Genomic DNA, 15573 nt, shown 5'->3' on the forward strand with positions numbered 1-15573 from the left:
GAGAGAGGCCAAGCTGGGCTTGGAATCCAGGTCTGACTACTTGTTCACCACTGGGCCAGAAGCCCTCCCACCACCCCCTGGTCAGGGTCAACTGCAGGAGTTGAGAGTAAGAGAAGACAAAGGGCATGGGGCATGCTGGGGAGGATAGCAGAGTGAGGGTACCCAAAGCGGGACAGGTGTGGCTGCAGTGAAACTCTGAAGCACACATTCTCCTCCCTTGGTTTGCCCTTTCTCCCCCCAGGGCCTGAGAAGGGGACACTCCCTCTGGCTCAGGTCCCTTCAACATTCCAGACACGCCTCCTGGGAGCTGGGGACGAGTGGGTGGAGACCTGAGATGGAACTGCCTTCCCCCAGCCCCACCTGCCCAGAGTCCAGGCTGTGCGACCCACCCACTCTGGGCCATGGTCTCCTTATCTGTGAAGTGGCTGGGGAGCAAGAGTTGGCTTATCCTCTAAAAACCACAGTTCTCCTCCAGACCCAGGCATCCCAACGTGGTTAACTCTGCAGGAGAGCTTGGGTTGGGGCCGCCTTCCCTTTTTATTCCCAGTGAAAGTTGAGGAGGATTTGGTAAGGAAGGAGCAGGAGGTGGGAAAGGGCATGTGATCTCCCAGCAGAGCTTCCCAGGCTTCAGTCAGGGCACCAGAGTTAGTCCAATCCCAGATCCCAGCCTTACAGGACACAGGGGTGCCTCAGACTGAAGAACTGAAGCACAGGAGGCACGAATGAATGCAGCTGTGGTCTCTGGGTTCAGACAACTGACTGTAGAGATGGTGAAAGAATGGGTAAGGCAGGGATGACTTCCTGGAGGAGGTGATGGAGAAGATCAGGAGGATTTTAGTGAGTGGGCAGTGAGGTCAGAAGGCACAGGAGCACACAAAGTAGTCTGGGGTGGATGGAGCATCGTGAGGGATGGTGTAGGGACCAGGGCCAGGTCCTGGAGGGCCTGACTGCAGGATGGAGGGATTTGAATGGTCGCTGGGTAGCGGTAGAAAGAGGCCCACTTTCAGCGGGGGTTTTCAGAAAGATCCCTCTGGTTGCTGTGTGGACTGACTGGGGCAAACTGGAGTCAGAGAGGCTGCTCAGGGGGCTGTGGCCAAGGTCTAGTTGAAGGTGATAGAGCCCAAACAGCTGCGAGGTGTAGAAGGCAATAACAGGTTCCCGGTCTGATTGGTCTCTTCCAACAACAGGGAGCTCACTATTTCTTGGGTAGCAGTCCTCTCCTTTGGGCAGCTCTGCCTGGGAGAAAGTTCTTCCCTAAGCCAGGCTTCAGCCTGCCTTCCTGGGGTAGTAGGTGGGTGCAGGGGTTGGGAAGATGTGATTCATTGTACTGGGGGATCCCAGGAAGATGGAAACTTGGGGGAGAGTGTGGGACTCTTGTGTTCAAGCTGAGCTGAAGGAGCTCTCTGACCTGTCTGTGTGACTGACCCCTGCCCCTAGGGCAGGTTTGAGTATTACCCTGAGGGTGCCCTGGCTATCTGTGGCCAAACTCACCGAAGCTCTTTAGCTGGTGCCATGAAAACAGCAGAGCGAGCAGAGAGATATTTACACAATTGGCATATATTTTATTATTTTTTTATAAAAGGCAAAAGAGTACATGAGTTGAGGATTAAAGGAGTGAAGGAAAAAAAAAAAAGGAATGAAGAGCCTATTAGAGTCTCCCAACCCCATCCCTAAAACTGTAATATTTTTACATACATACACACACACACACACACACACACACACAGACACACACACAAATATATATATATATATATATATATATATATATATATATATATATATACTTTTTTTTTCTTTTTTTAAAGAGCAAACGTGAAACTTATGACCTGGACTTCACCCCACCCACCTCATGCCTCCATCGTGACAGAAACACATCACTCTGCTCTTACTTATGTATGAATAGCTAGAGCTCCTCATCTGGGCTGTGGTCCCCTCCTCCTAGCCCTACTCATATTCCCACCCTACCTCCCCCAAAGCCTATAGAAGTCCCCTGTGTAGAAAAAACAGCAGACACACACATACTAAGAAACACATGTACCTGGACCCTCCTCCACACGGAGCCCCTGAAACATGCAGATCCCTGGTGCTTTCCTCACTCATAGACAGACACAACACCCTCCCTCCCTCTGGGCCTCCCCCACACGCCCACAGATAGAATCCTTTCCACTTGGTCCTTTGCCCTGAATATCTGGAAAACCACACACACGCACACGCACACATCTGCTGCCCATTCTCTCTCTTTGAGAGACAAAGGACTAGATTGGCCCTACTCCCTGTGCCACCAGCTTACAGGCAGTGGCCAGCGGTCCTATTGGATCCTATTTCCTTCAGGATGGAAAATCCTGAAGGGGGCTTTCTAGAGGGGCGGTGGTAGACAAGGAGCTTCTTAGCCTGGGAGGGGTGTTGTGAAGAGGGCTTCTAGGAAGCAGCCCCTGCACAGTCAAAGGATGCTCATGAGAGGGGTTGAGGGGGAGGCCCCTGCCCATTCACATCTGCCCCTTGTGCTTCACGTGGGACAGCTTCACATTCTCCTCATCGGTGGAGGGTGGAGGTGGTTCCAGGTGCCAGCCGATCATGAGCTGATACACGAGGACACCCACGATGGAACCCAGGAGTGGGGAGATGATGGGCACCCACCACCAGTGGCGGCCGGTCCTGGGGGCAGACAGATGTGGTCAGGGACGCGTGGGGCAGGGCAGAGGGGAGACGGGCTGGCGCACGCTGGCGGGGACTGCACTCACGTGAAGACTTCCGGGCCCCAGCCGGCAATGGCTGTGAAAAGGCGAGGGCCGAAGTCCCGGGCGGGGTTGACGGCGTAGCCAGAGTTGAAGCCCATGGACGTGCCGATGACCAGGACCACCAGGCCCACAGTGAAGGCCTCCAGGCCAGGCGGGACAGGGTTATTGTAGGGGTCCACAATGGCCAGCACACACACGATGAGGGAGGCTGTGCCAATTAACTGGGGAGTGGGGAGAACAGGGTGAGAAGAGCCCCCGTCCACCTTCCGGCCCCTCCTTCCACCTTCCAGCCTCCCTCCACTCTCAGAGTCTTGGCATCTCCTGTGCTCTGCTCTCCAGAGCAGTGGTACTAAGACTTTTGCTGGTTAACTTTGCAGATTCCTAGGAATCTGCCCTAGACGAGGAGTCCTCTCCCCCAGCCAGCCCATGAGCAACCCAAGGCAGCCTGGTCCTCCTCCCCGAGTTCCCCTCACTCACCCCCAGCCCGTACCTGGTCGAAGAAGCCATTGACCATGTCCAAATGTCCAGAGGGGTAGGTGGCAAAGATGCCGGCTGTGCCATTGGGGCCCGAAACTATAAGCTCGTTGTTGGCGAAGCCCCAGATTGCATCTGGTCACAGATTAGATATCAAGTGGGTGAGGGCAGAGGCCTGAGCCCCATCTCCCCTCTCAGGCTAGGCCCACCCTCCCAGGGGTCACAGGTGAGTGTGATCCCTGCTTTATTATCCTGGAGTCGGGGGTGGGAAGGTGGAGGGGTGGAGGGCCTGACTCCATTGTTGCCCGACTCATTTCTTTCCCCTCATGACCCCCACCTGGGGCCTGTGCGTGAATGAGTCATAAGCCCGGGGCCTGGGCAGGCCCCAGCCATCTGTCATCGAAAGGCCTGGTGCCAGCAGGTCCCAAGCAGAGGGAGGGGGTAGTGGAGGAAGGCAGTGTAGGAAGCCTCACCATAATACAGCCCAAAAACGATCCCGGCACCCAGGAAGGCTCCCAGAGTCTGAGCCATGGCGTAGATGGGCAGCTTGATCCAGGGCTCACGCGCCAGCAAGCACATAGCAAAGGTCACGGCAGGGTTCATGTGGGCCCCTGGGCAGAGGGGAGATGGAACCTATTAACCCCTGCCTGCCACAGTGGGGAGGCCAGGATTCCCCCGCCCCATACTCCCCCTCTCTGGCCTGGTGACCAGGGATGCAGAGAAGGGTTTCTTGTACAGAATGGTGTGTTGGACTATGTAACAGACCAACTCGACTAATCTCTGATTCCAAGGTCAGAGTCAAAATTTCCAAGTATCAAGTTCCTTCACCACTCTTCTTTTCCAAGGACCCAAAGCTAAGCCCTGGCTATGCCCTGTTCTGAGATGACTTCCACTCCCACCCTATTCTCCAGCGGGACACCTTGTGGGAATGCTGTGGAGGGGTGATGGCTGAGGGTGGGGTAAGGCCTTACCAGAGACCTGGCCAGCGATAAGGATGCCTAGGGTGACGGCGAAGCCAAAGGCCAGGTTGATGGTGAGGAAACCACCGTGGGTGCCCCGGCTGAGCACGACCTGGGCCACAGAGCCACAGCCAAACATCTGTGTCAGGAAACAGAACAAAGCAGGGAGGGTGAGGACCAGTGAGTCTCACTCCAGAGGGCAGGGATGAAGCCAACAACCTCCCCCTGCCTTCATGGGGAGGACGGGAGGGCGAGAAGCCCTTTCCTGGAATCGAACCCCTCCTCCTCCTGCTGCAGTTATAACCCGTAGAAGAAGCAGACATGGCCTCTTAGCCCCAATGTCCCAATGTCTTACCCAATGTCTTACCCAATGTCCCAACTCTACTAATAACAGGGTCCTATGGAAGGGACTGGAAGCAAAGTTTGCAACCTCGAGCCCAAAAGATGGCTGAACCATCTCCACTGATTTTTCTTGACTCTCAGTAGGAGTGGGTGGAAGGGGACACTCTCACCTGAGCAGTTCCTCCTCCAGCCCTTCAGGCCTGGCCCATAGGGGTGGGAAGGCTCTCACTCATCCCCTACCTGCAATTGCCTCCCTCCCTGCCCCAAAGAAGAGCTGAGGGGGAGAGGGCACAACGAAAGGGAGGAAGGCAGAAGTCCTCCTGAATCTGGGGTGTCAGAGCTCCTGCCTCTCCCTGCTCTCCCTCTCAGGATCTTCAGCCTCCTTGACCTGTTCCTGACCCAGAGCCTCCTCTCTCCACTTGCCCTGACCTCCCTGCCCTCAGAGGTCCAGGTTCCCCACTCAGATTTGGAGGTCCCAAAGACAGCGATCTGTCTAGTCTCACTAGCCATAGTCCAGGACCCCCAGAGCAGTGGAAGTGGGGAGACTAGTTCTAAGCTTTCTGCTGGAAATTGGGGGGGGGGTGCGTATTCAAGAGGACTAAAATCCCCGATGTCCTGCAAGTACAGAATGTGCTATTTGTCCGTTCCCCTTGTTCAAATGTAAAAATGTTTCTGTACTAGCTCCTCTGCAAAGAGCCATTGCCCTGAGCCCCCAAAGTGTCCCCTGGAGCTGCTCCAGCCCTGCCCCAGCTCTCCTCTCCCACCTCTCCATAACTAAAGTCTTTATGCCTATCCAGCAGAAATTTTCCAAAACCTGTGCTAAGGGCCCTCGTCACTTCTAAAGGGTCAGTGTCCTGCTGTACTGGGTGGTTAAGCATTTTGATTATCATCCTTCACGAAGACCAAGAGATAGTGGGGAAGCCAGCAGCCGTGATGCAGGGCAAAGGTGTGCAGGCAAGTGAGAGCAAAGGTCAGAGAGTGTAAGTATGTATGTGTGTTGGAACAGGCATGTGAGGGTCTGGGGCACCCTGCCCAGCTTGGCCGGCCCTGGCCTCAGCTCCTTGCCTGCCTGAGGCCCAAACCTGGCTCCATCCCAGGGGGCCTTGGAGGGAGAAGCTGTCAGAGCCAGTTCCACCACCTTGAGACTCTTCTTCCTCTTCCTCCGGGCTCACTCTCCCTCTCCTCACCTTACTAGGAGCCTCAGAGAAAGGGGCTTCCCTCGCCCGAAAGCCAGCCTTGCTTCTGCCACTGCAGGTTCTCGGTCCCCAACCCACAGAGGTATGCAGGTAAGCCTTCACCGACCACTTGGGCGTCTCCCGGGCCTAGCCTCTCCTCTCCAGGCACTGACACAAAATGCCCCTCAGCCACCTGAGCCTGAACGCCTTCACAGACATAACACCCTCCTTCTGTGGTCAGGGAGAAGCCAAATGATCCTGGGGCTCAGCGGGAGGCCTGACTGCTCCTTTGGGGGAAGGCAAACTGAGACTAGGGAGGAGATAGGAAGACCCCTCTGTGAAGGGAAGACAACTTGCTCTGTCCTGGCTGCTCTCAAACAGGAGGCTGGACTAAAAATCAGACAGGGACGGGGGGACACACGGCTCGGGGGCAGGAGGAAAACAAGCGTCTGCCCCTATTCCCTTCTTGGCGCTTGGCACTGGGAGAGAAGAGAGGCAGATGACTGGGAGGTCTACTAGTCTGCGGAGGGGGTATGGATAAAGTGCCCCACCTGGCTTCCCCCCTTCTTGTTCCTGGAAGCCAGAGGTGAGTCCAGCTTTCCTCTCCCTATAGAATCTGCTCCACCACCACCACCCATTTAGGGTGGGCCATCCAGCCCTACTTGCCCCTAGTTAATCTTGCTAGTTCACAGGGGGCCGCCTGGTCTACGTCACCTAGGGTTGGAAGTGGGACACGGAGTACCCCATCCCCTGCAACAGAGCAAATGAACCCAGACGTAACCCAGAGGGAAACAGGTGTAACCACAAGAGTGGCCGAAAATCTGTGAGTAACTGGGACAGGAAATGGAGCCCATAACTGGTGTGTCTGTCAGACCCAAAAGTGCAGAGTCACCCAGGAACAACCCAGACCCAAACTGGCATAACCAGGGCATAACTGGGACTGGGGAGTAACCCAGGCAGGGAAGTGTCCCCCTCAGAGAACCTGTACAGTAACTCAGGCCCCGGGAAGTAAGTCAGAGTGCTTCTGCATGGAAGCTGACAGCATCTGTCTGGGAGTTGCTCAGCACTAGGGGAGGAATTTTAGTGACACCGCGTCCTTTGTGCCTGGGGCACAGCTGCCTTCCACAGACTCCTCTCTTCAGGATCCTCCCTCCTTCCCGCTTGCTGTTTGCTGTGTAGCCCCCGCCCTCTGCCCCCACCTGTGGCAAACTGTCCTTATGGCAGGGCAACTTTTGGACTTTCTTCTGAGGCTTAATTATTCATTAGGGGCCAGGCATCCAAGACCCAAATAACCCAAGAGGGACCCATTTGCCACTGCCTCCACTGCCTCCCAGGGCTGGGACTCTAGGAACCTGGGGAGCTGTGGCAGCCAGAAAGGGCTGGAGGTCCCAGACTGCAGAGGTGACTGCTGTCCCCAGCCTGTGGGCTGGGTCACTGGTGAGAGGGTAAAGGATCAGAGCTGTCACTGGGGCATAACAGCTGTCATTCTGGCAAGAGTCGAAACTGTCAGTCACTGAGGGGGTTAACGCTATGGGCGAAGAGTGCTCCGGAAGGGGTCAAGTTGGGGGCGAGGGATCAGAGCTGGGAGAGGGGTCAAGGCTGTCTTAAAAAACACAGACCCTCCGGTGAACAGAGGGACTGGGGAGTGTGGGGCTGGAGAGAGGCTTCTCCCGCCACTCACCACGAGGATGAGGGTCCCCAGGCACTCAGCCAGCGCCTGGCGAAGCAGCTGGTAGCGGATGTGGAGCATCTCCCCGCAGCGGGACACCAGCTCCTTCTGTCGACCCATGGCTGGGGCAGGCGGCGGTGCTGTCGGGCGGGCGGGCGGGCGGGCGGCGGACGCAGCAGCAGTGGCCGTCAGCGCCGAGTGGCGCCCTTTATAGGAGCCAGAGGCAGCGCCCCGCCCGCCGGCACCGCCGCCTGCCTAGACGGGCGCCGGCCTCAGGAGTGGGCGGCCACCCCGCACTGCTCGCCTAGGGAGGCTGGAGGGGACGCTGGGTTGGGGGGACGCTGATAAGGAAGGTAGGGGTGTGTGGTGTGAGGAGGCTTTAGGGCTGGTGTTGGCCCGGGGAGGAGGTGTGTGGGGGCTGAGACCAGACTGCGGGATTGTGGAGTCTGAGAGCCGATGGTGGGGTGTAGGCACGTGCAGGACGGGGGCTCAGGGGGGAAAAGGAGCCGCCAAAAACACCTCCTTGGGCCACTCTCAGTGAGCCTCGCTGCCATCCTCACCACGGTGGAGGGGAGAGGAGACATGTCAGAAAGGAAAGGAACTCTGCTTAATTCACTGTGGTGTCCTACGTGGGAGGGAAACCCAAAAGGGAGGGGATATATGTATAAGTATGGCTGATTCATTTTGCTGTGCAGTAGAAGCTAATACAGCATTGTAAAGCAGCTGTACTCCAGTAAAAATCAGCTAATACAAAAAGAATTTTTTTTTTTTTTTTTTTAAAGAGAGAAAGGAAAGGAACTAGCCCCAGCTCTACACGATGGCTGGACCTGGCGTGTCCTCAGTCAGGGGCCTGGAGGGAGGAGGCTGTGGGCCCCAAGGGAGAAGAGACCCTCTCAGAGTCCAGACCCAGGTGGACCCAGGAACACAGGTGCTGAGTTCCAGCCAGAGTACACCGGCCTTTGCTTCTTGCACAGTTAGTACACGTCACATGTTGCATGTCTTGACCTGCTCCGTTCTCAGCTGTGTCCACACATGACACCTGTCCTATGTGCCTGATCACACTTTCTGGGCATTTTTTTTTTTTTTTTTTTTTTTTTTTTGGCGGTACGTGGGCCTCTCACTGCTGTGGCCTCTCCCGCCGCGGAGCACAGGCTCCGGACGCGCAGGCTCAGCGGCCATGGCTCACGGGCCCAGCTGCTCCACGGCATGTGGGATCCTCCCAGACCAGGGCACGAACCCGCGTCCCCTGCATCAGCAGGTGGACTCTCAACCACTGCGCCACCAGGGAAGCCCGCCTTTCTAGGCATTTTTCATGGCTTTGCTCATGCCTGTTGAACATGGCTGGGTTAACAGAGCTGTCACACGTGTACCTGCGTGCATCTTGCACATGGCTCCAGAGGCTGAGCTGCAGTTGTCCTGACATGCCATAGGCCACATGCTTGCCGGCAAGGTGAGTTCCAGCTGGTTTGTTTTTTGGTTTTTAATATTTATTTATTTGGCTGCACACTCAGATCTAGTTCCCTGACCAGGGATCAAACCCCGGTCCCCCTGCATTGGGAGGGCAGAGTCTTAACCCCTGGACCACTGGGGAAGTCCCGAGTTCCAGCTGCTTTTTTTTTTTTTTTTTTAATAAATTTATTTATTTATATTTCTTTTTGGCTACATTGGGTCTTCGTTGCTGCGTGCAGCCTTTCTCTAATTGTGGCGAGCGGGGGCTACTCTTCCTTGTGGTGTCCGGGTTTCTCATTGCGGTGGCTTCTCTTGTTGCAGAGCACGGGCTCTAGGCACGCGGGCTTCAGTAGTTGTGGCGCACAGGCTTAGTTGCTCCGCAGCAACTAAGTCAGTCGAACCCGTGTGCCCTGCATTGGCAGGTGGATTCTTAACCCCTGCGCCACCAGGGAAGTCCCTCCAGCTGCTTTTAACCCTCGCCTCTCCCACTCTGGCTGATCCCTGGCCAGGGGCAAGTCTGTCCCTTTAAGAGATTAAGCTGGCTGAACTGAGGGTGTGTCAGTCCCATCTCAGGGGAGGCATGGGGCAACCCTGTTCCCTATGCTGCATCTGATAATTGGGAAACAGAGGTCTGGTAGCCTGGGCCTTACTCCCACAGAACTGGGAGCAAATATGCCCTCACCCCAGTCTCTAAAGGCAGCTTTGCCAGGGAAGAGCACATTTTCCAAAGGGACTTAATCCAGGTGGGCTAAGGGCCCAGGGGACTTGTCCCTTGAGGAATGTCTGTCAAAAATGAGGGCTCCAGGGCTTCCCTGGTGGCACAGTGGTTGAGAGTCCGCCTGCCGATGCAGGGGACACGGGTTCGTGCCCCGGTCCGGGAAGATCCCGCATGCCCCGGAGCGGCTGGGCCTGTGAGCCGTGGCCGCTGAGCCTGCGCGTCCGGAGCCTGTGCTCCGCAACAGGAGAGGCCACAACAGTGAGAGGCCCGTGTACCGCAAAAAAAAAAAAAAAAAAAAAAAAAAAAAAAAATGAGGGCTCCAGAGGCGACTCATGCCCAAATAGATAGGGTTTGGCAACACACATAGGTAGATTCACAGGTGCACATGCAGGTGTGCAGCACACACACTACCCCCAAGGCTGGCAGCCATACTTGCCTATAGACCCTGAGCTTTGTTCACATGCTCCCAGGATCCCATTGCCCATGAGAGCCTAGCCATAGGCTCACATACATATGTAATCCCCACACAAGAGGTCCCCCATGACCCTTGGCCCAGGAAGAAGCACCGTACCCCCTGAACCCCACGGGCTGGGAGGGCCCAGAGTGAATCAGGGAGCCATTACTGAGTGCCTGTCGGAGGCCCCACTGCCCATCTGTGACTCAGGACAAAACCCTAGACGCCTGGTGCCGGAGTCCAGACTGTGGGAAGGGGGGAAATCTCCCCACAAGACTTCACTCTCTTCTCCCCACTCCCTGGTATGCTTCTCAGCCCCTCACAGCCCCAGGTGGGGCTGCACAGGGCAGGAAGTGGCAAAGTGGTTCCTCAACACTGAAAGAAAGTAGGGAGCCCCAGCCCACAGAACCCCATCCTCACTCCTGCCGGTCCTGGGCCTGCCAGCAGCCGAGCCTGGCCTGGAAACCGGAGAAAAACAGGGGCAGCTCCACCATCAGCAGGCAGAGCACACACCTCCCCCCGGCCCCATATACACATGTGTTTGCACTCAGTTCACATAGGTGTTCACATGGGCTGCACCCTGAGGGAGCAGGTCACACACATAACTGTGGATCTGTGTATCTTGCGAGTAGCATCTATTTACACATGTGCACTTACATGTACTCACACGTGCACATGCGTGTACATGCTCACCTATAATCCTGGGGCTGCAGCTCACCATAGAGCATCTTTGCAACCTCCCACTTCCCCAGTGGATGCAGCGCCATGCCGAAGCACATGGCTTGGCAAGTGGAACGAGAGCCAGTTCCCAATGCCCCCTCACTCCAAATCAAGGTCCAACCTTCAAGACCATGACCCCATATACTCCCACCAAACTGGTTCTTATCTGTAACTAGGGTGTACACACATGTTCATACATGTACACACCATGCATATTGGGATGGTTTAGGGTTGGAGCTGAGGAGGTATGGGTAGGGCTTCATGCTTCTTAGTGGGCCTGAGAGGACCCTGTCTGGAGGAGGGGGAAGGATGCAATGCTTTCCAAGGGTCCCTTATTCCTGTCAGCCCGCCTCGGGTCATCTGGGAATAAGAGGGGTCGGGGTCTGAGGATGCTTGTCCAGAAGCGCTGGGCTGGCTGGCCAGAGTCTGGGGGGCTGAAGCAGGACCTCATTGCACAACTGGATGCAGGTGTTGGGGTGAGGGGGCTCATTCTCATTGTAGTCAGTGTGAATGGCGCCCCCAGGAGCAAAAGATAGAAGGAAGCTCAGCTTCACAGGAAGAGCCTGAGCTTGGTGAGGCAGGCCCTGGCCCTGAGTCACGCGGCTTACCCAGAGCCATCTGGGCTCCCTCCTGTGCTTAGGGAAGGAAAGCCTGAGTACGGGCTGGAAGACAGCCTGCCTGCCTGGGAGCTCCAGGACGAGGCACATGTCGAGGCCCTATCTCCTCCCAACACATCTTGAGCAAGGTCTGTGTCTCACCTGTGCAGGAGGGCTGAGGGCAGGAGGACTGTGCCCAGGAAGGCGACTGACAGCCGATCCACCCCATGGGACGCCATGACTCCTTGAGGTCAGAAGCTGGGGGAGTGGGTTCCCAGGCAAGGGAAGGGCTGAAGACTCAAGTGCCAGCCTGTTGGACCAGAGGGACTGGCTGGGGCCCTGTAAGGGGTAGGGGTGACACACCCTTCATTTCCTGTCCCCCAAACTCTTTTTGCCTGTATGAGAGCAGCTTGAACCAGCATAGGAGGAGACATGGGCCTTGCTGTCAGCAAGTGGAGTGGAGAAGAGTGTAGACATAGAAAACAAGTCATACTACAGTCCCCCGGCCTCCCTGAACCCCTAACCTCTTCCCGAGCATTGGAGTGGGATGGGGGAGGGGCTGACCAAAACAGACATACATACTATTTTCAAGTTTAGAAAGTACTTCCTGGGGCTTCCCTGGTGGCACAGTGGTTAAGAATCTGCCTGCCAATGCAGGGGACACGGGTTCGAGCCCTGGTCCGGGAAGATCCCACATGCCGCGGAGCAGCTAAGCCTGTGCGCCACAACTACTGAGCCTGCACTCTAGAGTTTGCAAGCCACAGCTACTGAGCCCGTGCTCCACAACTACTGAAGCCTGCGTGCCTAGAGCCTGTGCTCCGTAGCAAGAGAAGCCACCGCAATGTGGAGGAGCCTGCGCACCACAACAAAGAGTAGCCCCCGCTCGCTGCAAGTGGAAAAAGCCCATGCACAGCAACAAAGACCTAAGGCAGCCAAAAAAAATAATAAATTTATATAAAAAAATAAGTAAATAAAATAAAAATAAATTTATTTTTTTTAAAAAGTACTTCCTCCCATTTGTGAAACAACCCCCAGAAGTGGGTATATACTTTACCCTTTCACAGATGATAAAACTAACAGTTGGAGAGAAGTCACTTGCCGTTAAGTGCTTTTTTTTTAAAATAAATTTATTTATTTTAGTTATTTATTATTTTTGACTGCATTGGGTCTTTGCTGCTGTGCGCGGGCCTTCTCTAGTTGCGGCGAGTGGGGCTACTCTTCGTTACGGTACGTGGGCTTCTCACTGCAGTGGCTTCTCTTTTTATGGAGCACGGGCTCTAGGCGCACAGATTTCTGTAGCTGTGGCGCACAGGCTTCAGTAGTTATGGCGCACGGGCTTAGTTGCTCCGTGGCATGTGGGATGTTCCCAGACCAGGGCTCGAACCCATGTCCCCTGCATTGGCAGGTGGATTCTTAACCACTGCGCCACCAGGGAAGCCCCCCCATTAAGTGTTGAGCTGGATTCAAACGCCATGCAGATATGGAGGAGACGTGAAGAGGGCAGGGAGGCCAGGGAGCCACAGGTCCCTCCATGCTTCAGCACCCTGTCTAGAGGGTGCCCCACTCTTAGGCCACTGCTGGATGCTATTCCTATTTCTGGGCCTTGAGAGTCGGGGGCTGGCTCTGGACAGGAGCGGGGAGTGGAGGGCAGAGATGAATCACCCTCTTATGAGCGTCCCCAGACTTGGGGTTGGGCAAGCAGTTCCTCCTGCTGCACCAACAGTCACCCACTGTCTCCAGGCAGACGAGATGGAGGAGAGACTGTGAACACAAACCACACCCTGGGGCACCTCCGGCCAGATGTCCAGCTGGAACTTGAGAAAATCTACCTTTTGACCCATATCCTGGGGACTCTGTGTTCACCTTCTGGTGTCACCCTGAGCTGCCCTCGGCACCCTTTGAGGACAGCAGAGGGTTACAGAGAGGAGGCAGAGGAATGGGACGGGAGGCCTAGGCCCTGTGCTGAGGAAGAGCCCAGAGCCACAGGGGCTGGGCTGATGGGGGCAGAGCCCTCCTGTAGACCCAGAAGCTCAGCTCCAAGCCTCGCTTGGCCACTGACCAGTCAGGTGGCCGAGCCAGCTCCCTTTCCCGGCCCCTCAGTTTCAGTTTCCTCATCAGTCACCTGCAGGTTTCAGGTGGAGTCCCCCCCCAACACACACACACCCAGGGCCACTGTAAGAATCAGACAAGATTACGGATGTTTCAGGCTTTGAAAACTGTATTACAGTCAACGTAGAAGGAAAGGTTCATTCCAGAAGCTGCCTCGTTAGAGTCACGTTTCCTCCTGTATGAATGTCGTGCGTATCCATGTGCATTCTTGGCTCTGTGTATGCGTGTACCCATGGAGGTCTGTGTGTACATGTGGGTGACCCTGGGGTTCTGTGTGCATATCTGTGTGTATCCCTGTCTGGGCTTGGCTGTGGGTCTGGGTTCAGTATTTACAAAAGCCAGAGATAGGAGGTGGGGAATCTGTTGAGGAGTCTGGAGACAAAGTGACCTGGTACAACATGATGGGAGGGTTTGGATTTGGGATTTAGGAGGCAGAATGGGCAGGGCAGGTCGGCAAGAAGCTGAGGTTGAAGGTAGGCAGAATTGCGTAGACAGGAACCTGAATCTGGGTGGGGCCCAGGACAACTGCTCTCTGAGAGGCCTGCGGTCTGAAGGTGGCCGTAGGAGGACAGGTGGTGGAAGGCTCTGCATCTGGTGTTCCAGAAAGGTGATGGGTATGTATGAGCCCCAATATACTCTCCCCTCATCCAAGCCCAGTCTGGGTGCTAATTACAGGGCAGCCACCCACTGCTGGCCCCAAGGGAGAGAAGTCTCAGGGGAAGGATCAAGAGGAGAGGACAGCCCGCAGCAGGAGATTCTGCAGTCAGACTTCAGGAATGACTTCCTGAGCGTCTCTAGACCTTGGGGCAGTGGAGAGGGAGACTGGGGAAAGGCCAGGATATCATATCTATCTTTTTCATCCAAACCATTTGGTCATCAGGTGGAACAGGAGATGGGTCTCAATGCCCGCCAATGACCCCTCAGTCAGGGTCCAACCTTGGCCTTGGCAGTCTCTAGGAGACCGCAGCTCTGTTCTGTGGAGGTTTCTAGTCTGGGAGAACAGAGGAGAGCTCCCAGACAGGGAAACAGAGACATAGGTTTGCGGTAGACCAGAATGCTCATGCTCCCACCCGCTACCCCTATCCTTGACCTTGCTCCCCTGGGTCTAATAACAGCTTCATTCTGCTGCCTTGTGCAGAAGGGAAGGGGCAAGACTGGCAGTCAGCCCAGGACAGGGGAGGGGCCCGGCTTTTCACTCCTCCCCGCCTCACTGGAGAGATCCAGAGCTCCGGCCTCTCTACTCTTTTATTCCTCATCACCCAACCCCTTAGCCCCAGGAAAGCCCAGGCTCAGAAGCAAGGCCTGCAGCCAGGATACATAGATTCTCTGTAACTCCCTGTGTGACCCTAGACAAGTTCCAACACCTCTCTGGGCCTGTTGCAAACCAGAAAACTTATCCTCTCCATCCCTCTTCCAGAAACTGAAGTGGGAGAGGCAAGTGAGTCTCCCTCTGGGTTTGGAACACTCTTGTCCCCCTTAGTTCCCCAGGGCAGCCCAAGATGCCACCTTCTCTCTGCAGCAGAGAGGTGGGCAGGCTGGCCTTTCCTGAGGAAGTTGGGGGTGACTCACGTGCCCCAGACTTCTCCTCCCCTTTATCTTTATCGCTCACCTAGATTAATCTGTGACTCGCAAAGCGAGTACCAGATGTTGAGGGGGTTAGGTGCATATTTATTGGGGTGGAAGTGGTGGGCCTCAGACTAGCCCAATCTGACTTACTAGGTCAGGGATGCAGCAGCCCTCAGGATTTCACTGAATGTAACCTGCTGCAGGGACCCCTGGGCTTTGGGGTCTTGCTTTTTTTCTCCAAAGTAAGGAGCTGGGCAGAGGAAAACAGGGTCTTCAGCTAAAAGGATTCTGGTTTAGAGGAGGTTGTCAGATAGCACAGCCCGAAGAGAGGACCCTTTGAGAATTCACTGAATGTGACTACACAGAGAGGCTTGGGAGGTCTGACAGAACTGGGGAAACTGAAGCCCCAAGAAGGGGAAGCCTTTATTTACAGCCATTTAGATTTACAGGAAGGAATCCAGAGTTCCTGCCTCCTGAGAGCTTTTCCTCCTGACTTGCTCTTTAAAAACAGAGCAGATTTTGCCTTTTACAGCAACCCAGAGCTGGAGGCAAAAACCTGCACAAGCACACTAGTACATACAGATGTGCACACACCCGAGTC

At 55.4% G+C, this 15573-nt stretch overlaps 1 protein-coding gene across 1 annotated transcript; it reads right to left on the bottom strand.

Annotated features, from left to right (window-relative positions):
• Nucleotides 1-1541: 1541 nt before the first annotated feature.
• Nucleotides 1542-7520, bottom strand: AQP3 (aquaporin 3 (Gill blood group)). The gene is made up of 6 exons (XM_067744608.1): nt 7373-7520; nt 4187-4313; nt 3689-3826; nt 3232-3350; nt 2745-2962; nt 1542-2658 (listed from the first exon to the last, which is right to left on the bottom strand). The coding sequence occupies exons 1-6, from the start codon at nt 7478-7480 to the stop codon at nt 2490-2492; spliced, it is 879 nt and encodes a 292-aa protein (XP_067600709.1). The 5' UTR covers nt 7481-7520; the 3' UTR covers nt 1542-2489.
• Nucleotides 7521-15573: the final 8053 nt, after the last annotated feature.

This window comes from Pseudorca crassidens, chromosome 7, assembly GCF_039906515.1.
Source record: "Pseudorca crassidens isolate mPseCra1 chromosome 7, mPseCra1.hap1, whole genome shotgun sequence".
Lineage (NCBI taxonomy): Eukaryota > Metazoa > Chordata > Mammalia > Artiodactyla > Delphinidae > Pseudorca > Pseudorca crassidens.